General features: G+C 40.2%; 1 protein-coding gene across 5 annotated transcripts; it reads right to left on the minus strand.

Annotated features, from left to right (window-relative positions):
• Positions 1-288: 288 nt before the first annotated feature.
• On the minus strand, positions 289-20,588 carry CEP152 (centrosomal protein 152). 5 transcript variants are annotated; one of them, XM_015873019.2, is made up of 28 exons: positions 20,355-20,588; positions 19,975-20,097; positions 19,267-19,367; positions 18,685-18,736; positions 18,123-18,467; positions 17,487-17,655; positions 17,039-17,179; positions 15,976-16,115; positions 15,503-15,703; positions 14,184-14,331; positions 12,741-12,832; positions 11,893-12,056; positions 10,789-10,996; positions 9,281-9,394; positions 9,035-9,165; positions 8,742-8,870; positions 8,462-8,597; positions 8,024-8,203; positions 7,169-7,441; positions 6,653-6,721; positions 5,698-6,348; positions 4,574-4,736; positions 3,202-3,381; positions 2,711-2,792; positions 2,521-2,627; positions 2,211-2,367; positions 1,821-1,924; positions 289-1,583 (listed from the first exon to the last, which is right to left on the minus strand). In XM_015873019.2, exons 2-28 carry the CDS (start codon positions 20,059-20,061, stop codon positions 676-678), a joined length of 5,232 nt encoding a protein of 1,743 aa, XP_015728505.1. In that variant the 5' UTR covers positions 20,062-20,097; positions 20,355-20,588; the 3' UTR covers positions 289-675. The 5 variants fall into 5 exon arrangements, with proteins under 5 accessions (XP_015728505.1, XP_015728504.1, XP_015728503.1 ...); XM_015873018.2 differs by having other exon boundaries at positions 7,169-7,438; positions 17,487-17,658; XM_015873017.2 differs by having other exon boundaries at positions 17,487-17,658.
• Positions 20,589-22,085: the final 1,497 nt, after the last annotated feature.

Genomic DNA, 22,085 nt, shown 5'->3' on the forward strand with positions numbered 1-22,085 from the left:
CCAATAGAATAACACCTCAAGCTTCATTTATGATAATTTAAGTATTTATACTTACTATGAAGACAGACACAGAGGTCTAGAGAGAGTCCCTCAAAATAGAGAAGTCAATTGAAAAACTCATTTCAAACAACACCTCTCATCGAGCTCTGAAGGAGTATTCATAACTGTTTCAAAAGGTTACCACGCACGACAATAGGTGCAAAAGATCAAAAAGGTTTTACGCAAGGAACAAAAGGAACAAACTTTTTGTGCAAGGACAAAAGGTTTTATGAAACATCATACACTTCATTTAATATAAAAATAGATTTTTAATAAAAGCATATAATACACTATGAACAGCTATGAAAGCATTGTTACAGAGGTAAACAAAAAGTCTACATTAATATTTCAAGTGATTGCATAGAATTCATGAAACAGTCTCCAACTGTAACAGAGGTCATGAAATGGACCCATTAAAACAGGGTCATTTCCTTTCTTCACGCTTCCATTTATATTCACTTTGAAGGGAAAAAAGTGTTATCAGTAATATTGGTTCAAGATGCTTTCTGTTTTATTTTTTATTTCAAGTGGGCTATCAGAATCAGTGCCTTGCTGAAGAGACTGGGGATCCCATGCCATTCTTTCCCAAGTATTGTTGCAGCATTTTCCTGTACTTCAGATTGGCAGCATATTAGTTCATGTGTTGGCAGACTTTGATTTGTCAGACCCAAGAGATGAAATATGATCTGAGTTTGACCTCAGTTGGTCTCTACTGTAAACTACAGCTCTGTTTTTTACACTAAAATTTTTGACATTGCCATTAGTGAATTCTCTCCAAGTACCACCAAAATTTTCATCTCCAGCAGAAAATGATTCCTCACAGTACACACTCTGCCTCTGTTCATTAGTGCTGGGCTTTTCTTCAGAATACACTGCAGACTTATCAGAACCATCCAGATGCAAGCTTCCACTTGCAGAACTCCATTCACTGCAGTTTCCTTCATCCCTCTGAGGAGTGCTTTGAAAATCAAAGTCCTGAATTCTTTCATATGTAGTTTGCCAGGTCCCAAGTGAGAGGATACACTCATCTTCTTTCAAGGCTGTTCTCTCATTTTTACTCTTAAGCACGTGACGAGTTGACCCTGGGATGACAGAGCCATTTTTAAGTCTGGCTGCATCTATATTATCTAACTGTCCTTGACAAGCAAACTGAGGGACATTCAGATGAGCAATATTACCAGTTGCACATGAGAGTTCTTTGTCTAGGTTTATGATGGGGCTGTATTTTCCTTCTCTTCCATCTACATTTGGAAGAAACTTTGACAGACCATCTCTTCCATCATTAACTAGATGTTTATAAATATTCCTATTCTGAACATTTGAAGTATCTGTTTCATGAAGCATGTGTGGTGTTTCAGTCTGTCTTGCACCAAATTGTTGTCTCAAGTCACGTGGTTTGTATTTCCGACCAACTTTATCATTAGCTTCTTCAGTAGTATTTTTGCCACAAGACTTGCTTTCCTTATGGTTTGGCCTAGACTGAGACAGGCAATCTCTTTTTGAGTATTCTACTCCAGTTGGCAGGTCAGAATTTAAGAGCAGAGCTGGAACAGCAGAGAAGAAAACAGACCAAATGAAAGCAAAATTAATAATGGAAGAGGGAAGAGATAATGGACCATTTAAAAAATAGGTCAATCAGCATTCTCAAAATAAGCAGCCTATGTTTACCAATCCATACACAAGCTCGTAAATACCTTGTACCTCCCTAGACACCTACATTTTTGTTACTAAGAGCAATATACATCTACACAGTAAAGAAGCAGATAAATAAGCCAACACACCTGAGTGGGTAGTTTTGCAATGCAATGTGTGTCGAAGAGGGGTTTCCAGCCCTTTAGCCATTGTAACAAGCTTGCTGGCAGCGTTCATTATTTTCTTTTCAGCTCTGCCGATAACCAGAGAACATAACAAAAATTAAAGATCTCCAGACGCGGCATTTTACATAAAGGTAACAACAAGAAAAGACAAAGAATACTGAGGACAAGGTGTCAGACAGCCCAGCAATCCTCTGTCAGCAAGCTCAGCGGCAACTCCACACCGGTCTCATCAGATCAGGCCAGAGTAACACTTGCGCCAACATAGAATGAACAGTGCTATTGGACAAACAATGTTATACTCAAGTTGACATTACTCTTTCAAAACCAAAGATATCCACTCATGCTGGAGCTTACCCTTCCTGTTTCCCATTGTCAGTAAGAAGCTGTTGAAGACACGTCAAGTAGTACTTCCGCATTTTCCGTGCCGTCTCCTGGCGCTCTCTGAGAACCTCTGCTTTAATCATCGCAGCAGCTCGCTCCTTACTTTCACGGATATAACACAGCATGTCACCTACAGAAACATCCTTCATTAGGGACAGCTCTGACACAGAGGGGAGAGAGAAACACCACCAAAAGGACTGCTGAGTAGACCTGCAGCAAGGCAGTGAGGGCCCACATTTATCAGCCAACCTCCTGCTCACAGCCACACACCCACTGTACTTACTTTTTATCTTGCTTACAGATTTAATGTACTGAGCACGCATTTCTTCCAGCCCTTTCACAGAGCCACAGGATGAACAGGCTTTTGAGACACTTCCCTTGGACAGCAACCTGAAAAATCATACAAGTCACATGGCATAAGAGCAGCCTAGATCTTAGAATCATGCCCTTGTTTACACTGTTTTTTGAAATACCTCGGTGATGTGCCCACGTCTTTCAGTTTAGCCTTCATCTCAGTGTTTTCTGCAATTAGACATTCCACAAGCTTCTCGTTTTCTAGAAAAGCCAGTAATGAACCATAAAATAATGTACTTCCCAGCATTCAAGCAAAGCTCAACATAAAACATCACTGCTTTAATGTAGAAGACCTTAATGTCAACAAGTAACACCAGTAAACAATCAGCTAAGGCAGGGACAAGCAGGAAGGAATCAAACAGCACATTTTGCAGAAGCTTAAGTAAATGAACCCACAGGACTTAGCCTGAGCAAACCATAAACTTGCGGGGCCCAAAGGAAAGACCCAGTTTACAGCCAGGAAAACAATGGTTTCCATTTCATTTTGCTAAAGTACTCATGCGCACATACCATAACATCCACAGAAAACTGTATCAAGCAAGAAAGAAGATAAACACAGCCAGTCCAGCCAAGACATTCATAGCTTTCCTTTCTGATTCACCACCCTTACCTTGGACCTGCTCTGACATTGCCCTCTGCTCCCTCACTGAGAGATGAAGACGCCTGCGAGCTGTCTCCAACTCTCTTTTCAAGTCCTCGCACACAGTCTCTTTCTTTTCCAGCTCCTGGCTACAGTGTTCACAACACAAAACTTCCTGAGACCAAAGGATCTTTTTTGCACCTTGCTGATCTAAAACAACAAGCACTAGAAGTGACTCATGAATCAAGGGTCCCAAATGAATCAAACCCAACCTTGCTATTTCCACCCTATGCTAAGGGAGTATACTGTATATGAGTCCAATTTAAGTAATCACAAGAGCCTGGATGCCACTTACAGAACCTGCAGCAGCTCCAATCAAGTCACAGCCTCAGCACGCTCCCATCAACAGTCACATGCAGAGGTCTCAAAACAGGCAGCAATACGACACTGGGAGGTTGAACTGCCACTTATCTATCCCCTTACTTATTCAGTTTAAAGCCAACAGCCAAACAGGGCCTGCTGGAGTCAGCTGAAGGAAACTCACCCAGCTGGGAAGACTCACACGCGGCTGCATTGAGTTAACTTAAGAAATTTACATAGACTGGGCTACTTCCAGGGGAGCAACGGCTGCTTTCTATAGCCAGCACAGGGAGCTCAAGAGGCAGAAGGGCTGCGCTGCCTGCATTGTTTTGCATTTAATAGATGGTTTGTTATTTTGGTGGTGAAGAAATTCAAGCCGCGGTATAGGCACAAAGCCAAAGACTCTCTTGGGCTTTCTCCCTTTATGTTTTTTGGTTGCACAACAACTCAAACTAAACTGAAAGCCCCAGAGACATTGCAGTGCCTCCCATGAAGTTCCTCCTGAGCTACACAGCCCCCACTCTTGCTATGGTGCATGGGACTGCTTTGGGAAAAGCTACAGTGCACAACTATCAGCACGTTTCAAGGGTTGGGAGGGAGATGGGAGCAGGGAGGAGGAGGAGAGAAGCATCGCCTAGGGGATTCACATTTCCTCAGCAACTGAACTCCTCCACAAAAGAACTGGAAAAACTACTGTGCCAGCTGAAGAATCATTCCTGACATAACAATGCCCTTGATGCAAAGGCACGGTTCCTTGTATTGGCTGACAGCTGCAGCAAGCAGGAGATTTGGGGCTTCAAAGCTCTGCTTTAATACTTACCTGCTCCAAGACACCATTTGGTCTGCACCCTGCTCACCAGGCTCAGCACTGGCTTGCATACAAACCTTCAATCACCACAGGTGCAACTGTTCCCCCATCTACAACCTTACCGTCAGAACAACGGCATCTCCCTCTATCATTCAAATGTTCGCAGCTTCAGTGCTACTATTAAGGTTAGTTAGATAACATACAGCTCTGACAGAGTGAAAACAAACTCCATACCTCCACCTGTTCCACTTTTATGCCTTCTCAGCCTTCTTTGTGTTTCTGTTTGCTGTCCAAGGTTGGACAAAGGAGATCTTGCCATGTCCCCAGTTTCTCCACTGCCACCCTGCATGCAGGGGCACACTTCTTTATTTGCATTATTCAGTAGCTCTTCAGTTTTCTGCAATTGAAAGAACACTGTCTGAAAATCCAGCAAAGAGCCAAACACCATGTTCTGCAGCATACTACTTATTAAAGCTAGGATGAAGATGAACAAGCAACACAACTCTATTGGCTCTGTTTCTTGCATTCCAACGGTATTAGTCTTGAACTAGAACTGAAGAAAGCAGCTTGAACAGCAATGGAAATGAGTACTCTTGCATAGAGGATGGTTACTAAGCATAATCCTGTGAAATAGCACTACCTGATAACACCCAGAGTTTGACTCACAGACAGCAGCTGAGTCAGAACAGAATACTGAAAAGTCTACAGAAGGCACAGCAATGGATATCATTCCAGGAAGCTAAAAAGTATGGGCAGGGCTTCAAATATCCTGCATCAGATCAGATGCACGCTTAAATTTGCATTATTTTAAAATTAGCTTTAACTGCCTCCACAGAAAGTCAAAAGACCAGCCAAAAGTATGCCATGCATCCCTGAAGATGAGTTAACAATAGAAATGTGATATCCAATCACTACTGTACAGTTCTGGGTTCCACTGAACGACAGAGGAATACCTCCATTTATTTGCCTGTTTGCTCTGACACACAGAAAGAAATTCCTGAATCACAGGACTACATACCTAAGTAGCCACTATGAGTTTTTAAGATGCTCCTAACTTAAGACCATTGATGTACATCCTTAACCAATCAATGTGGGCATTAAAAAAAATAAATCTCACTCCTAACCTGGTTGTCTTCTACTACAGACACAGAGTCTCACAACTGTACCTTGCCATATCCTTTAAACTGCTGGCCATGGATCTCACCCTCTCAGACAGTTCTAAAGGACTCATTACAAATGACTGCAATTGATGGATTCTATAATTCTTTGGATCAAGCGAATATTACATAGTGAGAAGGAAAAAGGTATGAATCATTCATCCGTTTTCTCACATTATTCATAATTCCCTGAAACATTACCTCTTTCCACTCTTGTTCATGCTTTGCCAGAATTTTATAAACTGTTCTTCTGTAGGCCTTTTGTAGACGTGCCTTCAGTTTGTCTTTGCACTGATGATTTAATTCAACAGGAGCATCAGAATACCTCTCCTCCCAAGAACGTTGACTACAGGTGCTATTAACAAACTCTTCATGGACTTCTCTCAGCAAACACTCAAGCTCAACCACAGTCTTCTCCTCATACCGATTAATTTCATCCTGAAGTCTCTTTGCTTCCTGAGCCTCCCACTCTCGCTGCTTTTGGTCTAGTAACATCTTCATTTCTGCCTCCTTCTGAGCAGAGAGATCATCCACCTGCTTTGCAAGATCCTCCTTTGTTGTTGCAAGTACCTCTTTAATCTTGTTTCTGTGGTCATCTAAGAATGATCGGTAGTCTCTCTCATTTTGCTCTTGTATTTGTGCAATTTCTTCTTGCTTTTCTTTGTTCCACTGAGCACGGGCTTTTGCTACTGCTGCTTTGATAGTCACAGGGATTTCTTCTTCTTTTAGCTCCAATTCTTTTTTGAGAGAAACTACCTTTTCCTCAAGATCTCTAATTCTCAATTCAGACTTCTCTGTATTCTCACGTTCATTCTTCCTTTTTTCTTCATCAGAAGAGAAAGCCAAAGCCAACTGGTTAACAAGTAAAACAGAGTCGTTATATCAAATATACAGAACATTACCGCTCACTGATAAGTTCCTACAGCCTTTAATAAAAACATCATCATTAATGCAAAAGTAGAAAAAAAATATCAGTGTAAGACTATATTAGAAACATCATTCCTTAGTGATTCCCTGTACACACTCATTCACCCATTCGACACAGGACACAGGACAGGAAATCCCATTCAGAAGGACACTTATTTTCTGTTACAAGCTCTGCTGCAGTTTCTTTCTGTTCCCTTGTTTGCTTTTCTTGTCCTGTCTCTGTATTTACCTTGTACTCTTTGAGGTCTGTTAATTCCTGCAGTGATCTGGCACGTGCTTGGGTTAAAGCTGCCTCAACCTATAAACAGATTAAAAACAAGAGTTCAGTTAGGACTGCTTATGTTTAAAGGAAGCAATACAATCAGACTAGCTGCATCTGATGGATTTCCAGATGCAAAAGAAGATTCCAAAATGATGAGGATTAAACTATTTTCTTTCCATTAAAACAATATAAACAAAATGTAACTTTCCTCAGTTATGTTCAAAAGTCCTGAACAGCTCAACCAGCTGTGGTCAAGTGCTAAGTAAAAAATCAGAGCTATGAAAAAAGTTATATGATTCTAATTCTTATATCTAATATATGAAATATCAACTACTGAGCTTGAAGAAAATTAGAGGAAAAGCATATTTTCTAAGGAAAAAAAAAAGTTAAGGTGACTCAGTGGTTCATGTAACTAGACCCATTCAGCATATTAGCACATACGAGTTACATGAAATCCAGGCAAACAGGATAATCATTTGTTACCTGGCTGGCAAGACGTTTACGGTATTTACTTTCAAGTTTTATTTCAAGTTCTTTTAAGGCCTCTTCAGAGGCCTTTTTTTCCTTCAAAGCCTTCTGGATCTGCAGCTTCTGATCCTCAACAACCTTTGCTAACTCTTCAGTTGAAGCATCACTCACACACGTTACTCTATCTGTTTGGCTGCCGCAGTCCTTACATTCACACACAGTTTTTTTAATTTCTTCCAGCCTACTTTGCCATTCTCTTTCTCTCTTAGCAATGATGTCTTCTCTCTTCTAGGAAAAAATATATATCTATATAGATTTAAGACATTCTTCCGCAGCATTCAATTAGAAATAGAATTTCAATAGTATTTAACAAACAAAGCATTGCTGAAGAGCATCAAAACCTAAACCCTTAGCTGGACCCCACATTCCCACCCTTGACCCCCCCTCCTGCACCCTCCAAATTACACCTTCACTATGCATTTGGTATAGAAGGAGTTGTCTATTTTCCTTCCTTCTCCCACCTAGCCTCCATGGGGAAAGATGTGCAAACGGACTTCCATAGTAGGACAGAGCCCAACAGAATAGAAAGCCAAACTATTCACCCTCTGATTAGGATAGAGAACTTCAGTATGTTACATCCGTGATGACATTCTGCAGTATTACTTTATAAAGCCTAATTTTCCAAAGATCACAATCAGCTGTAAAACCTACAGACTTCAGAGGAGTCTGAAACAACAGACCCTCATCAACCACTTCAAACGCCAGAAGAACAATATATAAGACTACCACATATACATATAATCCTTTTCCAAAAAATAAATAAATTCATTCAGTTAAATCAACAAAAACTTGAAATCCCCAGCTTCACACCTCTTTTTCTTCTTTTTCCCAGCACGCTTTTACAATTGTAATTTCCTTCTCAATCTGCACTTCTTTCTCTTTCTGCCACTGCCTCTTTGCTTCAGTCATAGAATTATTATATCTCTCCTCAAGCTCACTTCTCAGAATTTTAAGTGACTCTTCTTTTTCTTCTAAAAGCTGTTTCTTGAGCTAGAACAAAAAACACCAGTAATTAAAATAATAATAATAATAAAATAAAACAGTTAAAGCAAACCTTTACCAGTGAATGACCTATCTTTAGGAGCCAACATTTTAGGGAAGGACAACTACATGAAAAGGAGTAGCTGCAGAAAGAGTTACCAACACTGTAATTTAAATCAACTCTCTGCCCTGAACAATTACAAAGTTGTAATACACAAGAGTGCATTAACCTTAAAAACACTCTAATATGATATGATGCATTAATACCTTATCTTCTTTTATCTGCTGCTCACGTGCAAACGACTGTCTTAAAGTAGTTTCCAAGGTGTCCTTCTCACCACAAACTGCTATGTAACATTCCTTCACTGTGGTCATCTCTCTGTTCAGCTCCTCTATAGTAGCCCTTTAAGGTACAAATCAGACATCAGCAATCCATCTTTAAACTCACAGGATATTAACCACTTTGAAAGAGCATTTTTAAAAGCACTAAGGGCCTGACATGAAGTACAAACATTTCACAGCAATGAAAAAAACTGAAAATGCTTACTTCAGCTGCAAGACTGTCTCTTCATAACCTTCAATAAGCTGCTGTCTTTCTGCAGCAAACCTCTGCATCATGTCTTTCTCAAACTGGGCTTTTGTATCCTCATGGTGTTGCTGATACGTTCTTTCACACCTATGATTTCAAGAAAGGAAAACACTGCCTATATTTCTTCCTCTTCAAAATGGGGTTCAGCTTTTGTTTAAGAAAGAAGCTAGATTTCCAGAGCAGACTCTCCTCATGATCACATGCAGGATCAAAGTTCACAAGAGAAACTAAACAGTGTTAATGGACTTAACCTGTCAATGGCTTCTTGTTTATCCTCATCAAATTCTTGAACCATCTTTCTCATCTGACAGCAGAGATCCTGGTTTGAGCTTTTCAGTTTTTCCTCATTTTTTTTCAGTTCTTCAATAGTCAAAGCGTGGTTCTGCACATAAAGGAGTCAAGTAGCTGGTGAGTTTTAAGGCACCTTCTATAATTGTAGGTGTTTTTTTTGTTTATTTGTTTGTTTTTAATAGGAATTCAAAGCATTTTTGTCTTACCTGAACTTCTCTAAGCAAAGTTTCATTTGCCTTTCTGAGTCTCAAAACTTCTTCCTTAAGATCATCAGAAACTAATGGATGCTTCGGTGACCGGTCGTTTTGATTTGTCACTGGCTAAAAAATAAAATTAAGATGATAACTTTCAAGGTACACACACTCTAGAAACAGATTCCTTAAAGAATTACAACTGTATCTTACTTAGAGAAAACAAAATCAAGAAAGAAGTACTGCAGGGCAGTAACAGTATCACTGTTACTCTTTAAAAGTTTCATAATGCTATTTCTAAAAAGTATATACTTGATACTGTATTTGTTAGCTGACTGCTATTAACCAGCTGAGAGACTACACCCATGAAGCAAACCGTATTTCTGTCCCCCACATCCAGGTCAGAACACACATTACAAAAGTGCAAATTGTAATGTAGAGTTCACATTAATCACGGGGTCAAGAGATACACAACATTAAAGAGTTTTTTTTCATGGACCACAGATTTGTCTGAGTTGGAAAGGACCTTTAAAGATCGTCTAGTCCAACCCCTGCCACAGGTAGGGACACTTCCCACTAAATCAGCCCTATCTAAACTGATCTTGAATACTTCCAGGGATGAGGCATCCTCAACTTTTGAGCAACTTGTTCAAGTGCCTTGCAAACATCATAAAGCAAAGAATTTTTTTTCCTTATACGTAACTTAAATATTATTTTCTCAACTCAAAACATTATCTCTTGTCCTACACTACATGCCCTTGCAAAAATCTCTCCATCCTTCTTATAAGCAACACTTAAGTACTGAAAGGCTGCAATAAGGCCCCCTTGGAGCCTTCCTTTCTCTAGGCTTAACCCCAGCTCTCTCAGCCTTTCTTCAAAGAAAAGCTCCAGACACAGGTGCTCAAGCTCTCTGAACATTTCTGTTGCCCACTCTAACAGGTCTAAGCCTTTCTTGTGCTTCAGGTACCATAGCTGGATGCAACACTGCAGCTGGGGTCTTACAGTGGTAGATTAGGTGGGGAACAATCACCTTTCCTCAGCCAGCTGTCCATGCTTCTTCAGTAGGCAGCTCATGATAGGACTGATCAAATTAGAGAGCAAATGCCATGAGAAAGCAATCTGTTTTACATCCCATCAATGACACCATCAGCTCTCAGAGAAATAAAAAGTCTTTGGGAGAAAGAAACCTACTGGCCCCAGTGAAATTTAGGTTTAATCCAAAAAGTACAGTGGCTATTATGCACTATCAGGCAAGTGGGTCACTGTATCAGAACTCACTTAAAAAGACATATTCTGCCCAATCCAGTTTCTCTCTTTCTTACCATAGAGAGGAAACAAGGTATCACCAAAATATTAATATTTCCCTTAGGATGAAAGCCAAATCTATTTAATTGTTATGAATTGTTACATAACTTTCACTTTTTTTTTCCCCACCTATTTTCATAAGAAATTTTAATGTTGGTCTGGTTTACTAAACCACAGTACAAATTACAAAGTCTTGAAAAATATGGGAAAGAACAAACCTCCGACACTTTTGATGCTTTTTCTTCTTTCAACAACTGCTTGAATTCCTCTAAGTTCTTCTGGCAATCTTTAAGATCATTTTGTAATTGAGTAACCTGGTTTCTCTTCATTTTATTACTGCTCAATAAGCGTTCCAGTTCAGCTTTTAATTCCACAATAATTTCATCTTTAGAGAGTTCTTTATCCGTGTCTCTGTTCTGTATTATACTATTAGGGAAAAAATAAACAGTTCAGAGTTTGGAAGACAAAACACTTTATCCAGAAGTCAGTCTTAACAAGAAAAGCAACTGATACTACCATAAACACAGAAGTTGAGTTCTAAGAGGCAGGAGTAAAAAGAATGAGAGAACATGAAAACAAAAGTGAAGTGCTTTTTCGTTAAGCTGTCATTCATGCACATTCCACTGTTACCCCCAGAAGATCCATTCTCACATGACACAAAGTACTTCAAGATGACTCGCTATAAAGACAACTTGGGTATTAAGTAGTCACGTGGAATCTCTGAGCAAATCCATGCACACAATCCATACAATTGGTAAAATAGTTACTGGTGAGCATAATCCATGCAAGCAGGAAAATCAAATTTTTCCACAGGTAAAGATATTGTTGAGAAATTCAGTGGCACTCCATATGCAGATCAATTACTCAAGTAGATTGCTACATTCCCTATGACATATTTCAGATTTTATAAGATTTAATGAAGCAGAGTTCAAGTCCTGAAGGACACAACACTAGTCTCCTATACCATGCAACAGACTGCTTCTTAGGCATCACAAGTGAAAAACCTCCTTACTTTGTTGCACACGTTAAATGCTTTCCACTGAACTCTCATGGTAAAAACCAAAAAAAAAAAAAGAAATGAATTGCACTCCAAGAGCAATGACACAGTCCTTATGAAACCTGAGTATGCATTAAGCAGAGACGAGGCATTCGATGTACACTTTTAGTTCAAATTCTTATTTCCCCAGTTCCCTGGGGACACAAGCACTATTACAAAAGAAAAAAAATAGGAAGTAAAAAAATTGAATTTACGTATTATTTGTGTAAATTATGGAAGACTTTAGATTTTATTTTTTTTCCTCCCAATAAGAATCACTCAGTACCTGCAGAACCTTGAGTTATTCATGGTGGCTCTTTTAATCCCCAAATCTACACAGGAATCACTGAGGTTCGTATGCAGCTCTCCACCTGCATCATTCAAAAACACTCCAAGCTTGGCAGCAGATTCATACAACGTTATTTCTTCCTTCAATTCCGTTAATTCTTCCTTAAACGAAGGGACAAAAAAAATTATAGAGAAACTCCAACTAAATGTATTAAGACAACAACTCTTAAAAAGAAAACAGATACATGCAGTTATTCTTTCTATATGCCAGTTGTAATTTTCTTGAGTGATCTACTTTCTTTTTCCTTTTTAAAACCAATCATTTTGATAGGAAAGCACAACATACAACAACTACAAACAAAATCAGTGAATATCTTCTGTTGCTCAGCACATTCTGTTCATCTTATAGTTCATACATGATATTAAATGTTACTGCATCTTTCTTTGTCTGTTCATTTCTGTCGTTCATTTTGTCATACAAAAAACATATACAGTTCATTACTCCAGTACCTACTAGGATTTCTTGCTTTAAGATGACAGATTTAAACAAACCACTGATTGAACTGGAAACACAGACTTCCAGTGGAATTTGAGGACTCCTTAACATTCCTTCTTGATGGCACAACAAAAAATTTCAGAAAATAAAACCCACAGTCTTCCCTACAGGCCAACTTATGACATTCCCAACACTTTGAATTTATGTTCTTCCTTTTCTATAAGCAGGTCAGACACACAATATCAGACTTGTACCTATATACATGTATATTTGAAACCACCAGCTATAATGCTCACCCCTCCTAAAATCAAATCTAATTAAATGATAAATATTTAAGAAAAGAAACTAACCTGCAAAGCCTTGTTCAGGTTATTGCTTATCATGTGCGCAGACTGAGCTTGTTGCAACTGAAACCGTAACTGATTTGCCTCCTGTATTGAGCCTATTGCAGGGAAGAAATTAAAAAAGAAAAACAGCAAAGCATAAACATGCAAGAAAGACCACAAAGAACAAGGCAAGAATACACACTGCACCAAACAGGTGAACTTGGGCTTCTACTGCTCTCCAATTTAAGTGACAATTTGTTTTCAGCTCTGGGAAATATGCTGACTTAATTTTTATTGCAGCTTTAAAACTACCATGAGAAGCGAGATGTGCCAAAGTTTTGCTTTCTGTGTTTCTTTGTTTTATGAGTTTGCCAATTTACTATTGGTGTAAGGCATTTGATGCATAAAGCACGGAGGAAAAAGTCATGATGATTTTCCAGCTGGCAATTACACTCTTAAAAATCATTTATATAGTTTCTACATAATACAGATCTAATAGGTTTTTTCTCTTCTTCCATCCTCACCACCATGCTCTCTCTGGAGAGACTTTTCTTCCAGATTACCACAGTTCTCTAGCAGAACATACACTTAAAGCCAGGATCTGGAAAGAAAAGCATTTCAGCAACTTGTTTGCTTTCTAGGAAAGGACTATTAAAATACTTCCATAACTAATGGAAGGTAAAAGACATATACATAATGAGCAGAAAATTCTATAAACTGTTCCTACAGATATAAATTGTCAAAAAGCAGTTTCTTAAGCACTTGTATTTGGAATGGCAATTCATACTGAATTTTTTTATTGAATAACAGTAGAACTCTGCTTCACAAAAACTTAGCTAGTAAAACAACATTGTGGTTGTCAATACTTAAACTTCCCCCAAATTAAAAGCAACTGCTGTATCTTCCTCCACCAGATTTTACTTATTTCAATTACAGAATTTGTGAGCAGACATCTACTTCAAAGGAAACACAAAAAGGCATGTAAGAAAAATGAATAAATAGATTTTAACAACACAAGATAATTGGCTACCCAAGCTTCCACTGATTTAATATTGGATATGTTTTAAATGTGCTTATAGTACAAGGTACTAAGCATGTAAAGACTGAAGTTGCCATGTACGTGCAGATATATCAGCTACTTGAAGCACTGTGCTGATCCAGATTATCGACCAATTCACATCAGATAACACTAAAGTATTTCTTAAACTAGTCTTAAATGAAGAAAGCATCAATGGTAGCATAACATATTGGCAGAGTCCAACAAATACATAAAAACTTAGATGAGAGTAAGTGGCTGTTATTTAGTCCAAAAGTTAGTTTACATATATGCGGCATACAAGACATAGAAAACATTACTCATTTGTTTAGTGGTCCATTATACATTTAGCTTGATGTTGAACACAGATTTGCAATGTCAAGCTTTAGTTGTTTCTGTAAGGAAAGATATCATGTGAGCAAAAGACTTACCTGTTTGCAGTAAGTTTGCACACTGTTTTTGGCTTTCCTCAAGACTTCTTGTCAATCGATTTATAATTTCAGTTTTTTCACATTTGGTTTCTTCCAGCATTTTCTCAAGCTCCTTAACACGTTCTCCTAGATTTTGGCAAAGCTCTTTCTAGGAAGAAAAAGATATGTTAACTCATGCAACAAACACTGAACCATCCAAGATAGACAAGTGACCTCTCAGAGCAACAAAGCTTCCACTATGAAACAGTAAGTATACCCATAGAAGAACAAACATGGATGCAAGTCTGACTAGAGTACACTGTTTGAGTACACAAGGCAGCTCTAACAGTAATATCTATTTTATTTTGTGGGCTTACAGCAGAGGCAGATGTTGGTGATACAGCAGTTGAGGTTGAACCTCCCTGCCAATATTCTATTACATCTTGTTACCGTGTGACAGATGGCAGAAGAGGGGCAGTAGAGCAAAATGGCATCTGATATGGGAGAACATATAAAGCAAAGGTGTGTCACTGAATTTCTCCATGTAGAAAAAAAAAATAATCACACCCAGTGACATTCATTGACACTTGCTTAACACTTATGGAGAACAGTAGATGTGAGCACAGTGAATGGTGCATTTCAGCAGTAACAACAGTGACATGAAAGACAAGCCATGATCTGGATGGTCATAACTGCCACAACAGAGCAATGCCATCAAAGCATCTGTAAAACAGTGAGTCACCTCCACCAAAACAGATTTTTACAAGCAAAAGACATAGTTGCATGCAGTTCATCACCTGCAAAAACACATAGCTAATGGTGGCGGCTATGTTGCAAAGTAGCACTTGATAGCTGAGAATTTGTTCTATCAAACAGTTATTGTGCTCTTTGTATGTGCTGTAGTTTCCATGGAAATAAACAGTAGGCATTGCTTTCAGAACAACTTCTGTATTTCATGGCATAACAGACCGTTACTGTGTATCAGATAACCACATGTCGCATGATTATAAAACTAAGTCTAAGTAGTGCTTCTCTTTCCCAGATTCCCAGGTACCCAATTCAAGAAAAGACTATGCAAAGGATGAATGTTCAGGAGAGACACCAAGACAATTATTTCTTGCCTCATCTGGTAATACAAACTTCTTTTTATCTGTTATATAGGCCATTGTAACTGCTAACTGTTTAGTGATGTTTTTAATACATTATCACACAGCCTTCCTAACACTGAGACTCACACAGTATTTTATTCCTCTTCAGTTAACACCTTCCATATGGAGCTCTTTGGATTATAAGTCAAGAGCACTCAGGAGAGCACTCAGTACCCTATAATTATTTCTCACCTGCTCCTGTAGTGCAGATTTTGTAGTATCAAGTTTCTGCTCTAATGATAATACTTGCTTCTCGTGCTTCTGTTTGAGTGCTGTAACAATAGCATCATGTTGTTCTCTGGCTCGCTGAAGAGTGTCTGATCGCTGAAGTTCTAACAGCTGCTTCTGCATGCTTTCCATGGCTACCTCTGCCACTCTGGATTGCTTCAATATCTGTAGGAATAGTATTAGAGTAGCTCACAGTTATTTCATCTTTGCTCCAATATTCCATGTGTCAATTCAGTTTTTTTTGTGCAAGAGCTGCTAAAGTTCTTGATAATCTCTGGATTTTAATACAAACTATTTTTCCACCAATACGCCCCATTGATTCACCTACAATCATCACGCAGTGCATGCCAGCACTAGCATTTACTTTTAATGTGAATGCACTACAAATATACTCTAAAGATATTTCACAATAAGCAGCTTAATAACGTGCACAGTACCTGTTCTTCATTGGTTGTAAGAGTCTGAATTTGAGTTTCAAGTGCCTTTATTTGGCCTTCAAGATACACTTCCCGTTCTTTTCCATTTTGATAGAGCTTTTGAGATTCATGAAGACTAACAGCCAAACCATCCTTTTCATCTTTAGAGAGAAGAATAATTGTGAGAAACACAGCCAAACACCCAGCAGCTTCCTGGAACATGACTGTTCAACATCCCTGCTCTACAGAACTCTTGTCTATGAGCCTTCCATCTCATACTGTAGGCAATAAGCAGAGAAGCTGAGTCAGGCTCTGTCCAGCAACTACTTTCTTCCACTGATAGCTGAATAGATAGTGATACTATACACTCAGAACTCTCACAAAAATGAGTCCTATTCTGTTAGCATAAGGAATTAGTGCTTAAAACTTAAAACTTGTAAATGGAGAAACAATTCCTTTGAAGGAATAGTCAAGGCATCAAAGCGGTTGACAGCAGAAATTCTCTCCCTTTAATGTCCTAGAAATTACATTATTAATTCTGTATGCTAATGATCCTTCTTTGTGTAGTCCTATATGAAAACTGAGACCAAAATAACCACTCATCTGTAATATAGCTTTTATCACTTTGGAAGTCCTTCCCTATAAGGAGTGGAGCCTTTGGAGAGAGTCCAGAGGAGGGTTACGACAATAGCCAGAGGGCTGGAGTACCTGTCTAACAAAAATAGCCTGAGGAAGCTGGGCTTGTTCAGCCTGGAGAAGAAAAGGCTCCAGGGAGGTCTCATTACAGACTTCCAATATTTAAAGGGAGATTATAAACAGGATGGAAATCAACTTTTTACATGGGTAGACAGTGATAGGATGAGGGTGAATGGTTTTAAACTAAAGGAGTGAAGACTGAGATCAGTTGTCCCTGGAAAACTTTTCCACAGAGAGGGTGGTGAGGAGTGATGGAAAAGAAGGGTAAAATCCCAAATCAAGATTATGAAGACCTTCATTTCTTGGAGAGATTCTACCTAAGTCAAGGTACCAGAATAAACAAGTCATTAGACATGGATAAAAATCAGATATCAGTACAATATTTTACCTGTGACCATTGAAAGCTGATGACTCAAATACCTAATCTGCTGTGCACTCTTTTCTAGCTTTTCATTAAGCTCCTCCACTCGTCTCTCTCTTGCTTTATTTAAAGCTTTAAGTTGAAGAATCTGCATATTCTCTGAAGAATCTGCCAGAAGTTCAAACAGAGTGTACCAACAAGTTAGTGCAGTCAATTAATTAAGTTGGGATCAAAAGCAATTCTTGACACAATATAGCTTTTCCACAGAGACAAATTCGCTATCAGTTCAGAGAAGCGCATTATTTTCCATTCACGTTTGATTTAGATCAGATTGCTCTGTTGGATTTGAACTCCACTGCTCAGACCAAAATAAAGCAACATATCAGCATCTGATACGTATAACCTGCTGTTGATTTCCAGTAGACTTTTAACACAAGCTTCAATTCTATTTCAAGTCTATGTAGAAATTGCTTACCTTCATCACTGCCTGGGTATTCATGCTGCAAATCTTCAAACACTTCATTTCTTCTCATTCCTTCTTGGGTTACTGGATTTTTTTTATGACCATCATTTTGGTATGGTTTATATATTACTTTGTAAGATTCTGCTGACTGGCCATTAACAACTTCAGACGTAACAAACGGCTGCTGTGACAATATATAAGAATAAAGAAATGAGAGCTACAACTGCAGATTCCTCCATTAAAATATCTTTCCTTTTTGTTTTACAGGTTGACATCAAGAAGAGCTTTAGCAGCTCCTCTTCTCATTTACAAGATCCTATGCAGTATATCATTCAACTGTGATAGAAACCATAACAAAGGCTTCTGCTTTAGCCATCACTTTCAACAGAGCAAGCACACACTTCAGTGCAACACATTCATTCCTCCTCATGGACTTCTGGCCAGCTAATGTGAGGGAAAAAAAATTGTATCATGGTCATATAAAAATTCAGATATTTAATACTTCCCAGTTTTAACATGCAAAATTGACTACTCATATCATTGTTTCAAATGATAACAGATTAAAGGTATGTGGAAATATTACTATCAGCAGCTAAAGCCTATGAAAATTTTTACAAAGTCAGAAAAATGCATCAGTTTCTAAAATACCTTAAAATGTTCCTTTGGAGCATCAGGAAAGTTTATTATTTGATTCTGTGGACTGTTAAATTCTGGATTATGGCCATTAGTGTATGGTCTGAAGTTCTCAGGAAGATGATATAAATTGTTCTGTTGGTAGCAACCTGGATCATTAAATTCATCTCTATCAAGATAGATATCATCTGGATCCTCTTGATTCTTCTGGCCAGTGTAATCTTCTTTCACATCATATAAATGTTTCATCTGTTCACTGTTATGTAGGCCATTCCAATTCTTGGCATGTTTTTCAACGTGGTCATTTTGCTGGTCACGCAAGAATTGGTCAGGGTATAGATTTTGTCCTTGCTCATAACCCTACGAATGAATAAGAGAGTTAGAATTTGCTCTTTGAAAACTCAACATTTTTCTTACCAACTCTCAAGGTAGAACTACTTCAAATGTATAGCAGAGCATGCTGCCTATGGTAAAACTACTTCTCTAGTGAATTTAAAGAATATTTAATATGTAACCTATAGAGACAAAATAATAGACAAGCAGTCACTATTCATTATTTCAGTTTACACAAGCTTACATTTTGAGCATCAGTCAACCACCTGCCATCAGGCTTTCTAGTTTCCTGTGATCTAGAAAAAGACAAAAAGCTTAGTTATGGTACTTACAAAAACAAAACAAACAAGAAACACCAACAGAACAACAGCAGCTCACTTAATTAAGTGGTGCCTACCTTGCTTCCCAAAAAGCCCCAGCTGTACCGCAGTACAGCAACCTTTTTACTTAAATTGCTTTCCATACACCTCTTTTAGAAGGGTCTGTGCTGACAGAACAAGTGAAAATAGCTTCAAGCTCAAAGAGGATCAATTTAGGTTGGATATAAGGACAAAGTCTTTTACTGTGAGCGTGGTGAGGCACTGGAATAGGTTGCCTAGAGATGAGGTGGATGCCCCATCCCTGGAAGCCTTCAAGGCAAGGCTGGATCAAGCCCTGACCAACATGATCTAGCTGTGCACACCCCAACTAATTGTAGAGGAGTTGGACTAAATGATCTTTAAAGGCCATTTCCAGCTCTAAGGATTCTATGATTAGTTGAGATTTGGTTCTATTCTCAAAAGCACAACTTAAGAAATAAATTTTAATATAGTACAAAAGGCCTTACTGCTCCTCAGTCTCCTGAATGCTAGAGTCCGAATAGTTGGAGAGCTGGTCTCCACTGTCCTCCAGCATATCATGGGGAAGGTCTGTCAACAGCTGTTGCAACTGAAACAGAACAAACAACATGCATTCCACTCAAGTCTGGCAGACATATTAAATAAGCTGCTAGCATAAAATTCTGGTTTTCTTCCTTCATTCAAAAGAAGTCACTCGTTCACAGCACAGAAATTCACAGACTTACACCCCACAGTGCTTCACAGACTACTTATTAACCTAGTGATCTTTCCAGCAAATCTTCTGGTACAGTTCTTTTCCTAACAAAAGATATGTGAAAGGCCACCATGTAGATGCAGTGAATAGGGAATGAGGAAGTGGTTCTTCATTTTTTTTCCTCAGATGGTCAGATTACAGGTGTTGCTAAGTAATTACTGTACATGAAAAAGCTATGAACAATGCACAAGGCAGGTGACAGCAGCTTTTAGCGTTCTACCTACTGCCTAGGCAAGAAATAAGCAAGGCCTTCCAGCCTGTACACACAGCACTGCAGAGCTCATTAGTGCTCTTATCTCTTCAGTTTTTACATCATTCTTGTAAAACAGCCTGCGCTGTTCTACATTCTCTTGAGAAGAATAATTGGTAAGTTAAAAAATGAAAAGGACAAGGAATGGTGGGATACTAGATACATAAGCCTTCAGATTAACTTTCTTTTCACCTCTTGTTCTCTCGCATAGTCCTCTTGGTCATAGTCTTCATCTTCATGTTGAGTTTGTAGAGCTGCACTATCAAAGTCAAGGGACATCGTGCTCTAACAGTATTTTCCAGCACCCAGGAAAACCTACCACAAGACAGGCAAATATCACACGTGAGCAAAAGGAGAGGAAAGAAAATCACTCCAAAAAGCTCATAAATCAAGGAGCCAAACAGACAAGTGTCTATTTGAAAGTAATGGTACACATTACTCACATAATTCACTTGAATTTGTTTTCCAGTACAATCAGTATCATCATCATAGTATCATAGTCTCATGCCCTCCCCCCGGCCTGTGGAAGAGCGAAACGAGGCCTAAGCGCGGGCCCAGCCGCTTCTACTCACCTGAGAGGCGGGCAGAGCCGGCCGCCCGCTTCCCCCTGAAACGCGACAACGGCGGCCCCGCCGCTTTTCCGCATGACAACGGAACCTGCGCCCGCCGCCCTGACCGACAGCAGCGCGTGCCAACCAGCAGCCGGAGCAGCGGCGGCTCCGGGCACAGGATGAGCCGAGCAGGGCCGAGCAGGGCCGAGCAGGCCGCAGCTCCGCCTCACTCCGCTCCGCCCCGGCCGCGCTCAGCTGCGCCGCGAACCCGCCGCTCTGAGTGTTTGAAAGCAGGCGCGCGTGGCCGCGGGAACGCGCCTGGCGCTCTGATTGGTCTGCATTGCGGAGGGGCGGGGCGTCATCACGCAGCTGCGTGCCAGCGTGCGTAACGTCATCATGGCGTTGCCCTCGTGACGTCATCACGGCTGTGCCCTCCTGACGTCATCACGGCGGTGTCCTCGTGACGTCACAGCCCATCGTGATGGGAGCACGTTGTGACGCAATGTTGTTACAGTGTGCTTTAAATCATAGTAGCAGTGGTCATGCTAAGGCTCGTAGTTGGGCCTAGTCTGTGTTTCTCACGTATCCCGGTGCTCTTTAACATCTTTATTAATGACATCGATGAGGGAATGGCGTGCACCCTCAGCAAGTTTGCTGATGACACCAAGCTGAGTGGTTCAGGTTCAATACCGGTGAGGACCGGATCCATGTTCAGAGGACCTTGACAGGGCTGGAAAGTGGCAGCTCGGGTGAACCTAATGAGGTTCTCAACACAGGCAAAGTGCAAGGTTTTTGCACTTGGCGCCGGATAGAACACCAGGCACCTGTACAGGCTGGGAGGAGTTGTCCTTTGAGAGCGAGCTTCAGCAGAGCAAGAGACCCTGGAGGTCCTGATAGGAGAAACTTAACATGAGTCAGCAGTCGACGCTTCGTGGGGCAGCCTGGAAACGCAAATGGGATTCGGCTGCGGCTCCATCAAGGTGAGAGGTGTGGTCAGCATGGATAGGAGGTGATTGTCCCTCAACTACTCGGACTCTTGTGAGGCCCCATGTCGTTGTACTGGTGCCAGGTTGGAGCCCCTCAGTACAAAAAAGATATTGGACGATTTTGGAAGGGTCCAGAGAGGGCCACAAAGATGATCAGGGGGTGGAGCTACCTCCCGTATGAGACAGGCTGAGGGAGTTGGGTTTGTTCAGCCTGGAGAAGAGAAGGTTGCGGTATGACCTCATTGCCAGCCTCTCGAATACTGAAGGGAACTTACTCCCAGGAGGGGAGTTAAACTCTTCAAAGAGGGCCTGCACGTGATCATTGACAGACTGCGCGGCTTTTTTTTTCGGGTGCCAGCCGCGCGAAGAACGTACGGACGCCTGTGGCCTAAAGGCTAAAGCGCGTTTCGCGAGTGGTGAGTTTACAGACGCGGCCTCCCAGCGGCCTTATAGACGTTGTGTCTGATAGGCTGACAATAGCAGAGACCTAGGGAAGTGGTTTTAGTTAAAGAGGAAGATTTTAGGTGGATGTTAGGGGGAAGTTCTTCACTAGGAAGTGGTTGGGCCTGGAACAGGGCTGCCCAGGGGAGGTTGAGGATGCCCTCCTTGGAGGTGTTCAAGACCAGGTTGGACGGGCCCTGGAAAGGCAACAACCTAGTCTAGTAAAGGTGTGTGTTTGGTGGCCTGCCAGGCAGGGGCTGGAACTTCATGATCCTTTGAGGTCCCTTCCAACCCGGGTCATTCTGTGATTCTGTGATTCTGTGAT

The sequence above is a fragment of the Coturnix japonica genome, chromosome 10 (genome assembly GCF_001577835.2).
Source record: "Coturnix japonica isolate 7356 chromosome 10, Coturnix japonica 2.1, whole genome shotgun sequence".
In the NCBI taxonomy this organism is placed as follows: Eukaryota; Metazoa; Chordata; class Aves; order Galliformes; family Phasianidae; genus Coturnix; species Coturnix japonica.

Bases quoted from the DNA above. Each gene is read 5' to 3' on its own strand.
- CEP152 (XM_015873017.2), bottom strand. From the start codon at position 20,061: ATGTCCCTTGACTTTGATAGTGCAGCTCTACAAACTCAACATGAAGAT. The intron at 17,659-18,122 runs GTATTTTAGAAA...ATATTGTCACAG, and splicing joins CTCCAAAGGAACATTTTAAG to CAGCCGTTTGTTACGTCTGA. The intron at 8,598-8,741 runs GTAAGCATTTTC...TGTACCTTAAAG, and splicing joins GAGACAGTCTTGCAGCTGAA to GGCTACTATAGAGGAGCTGA.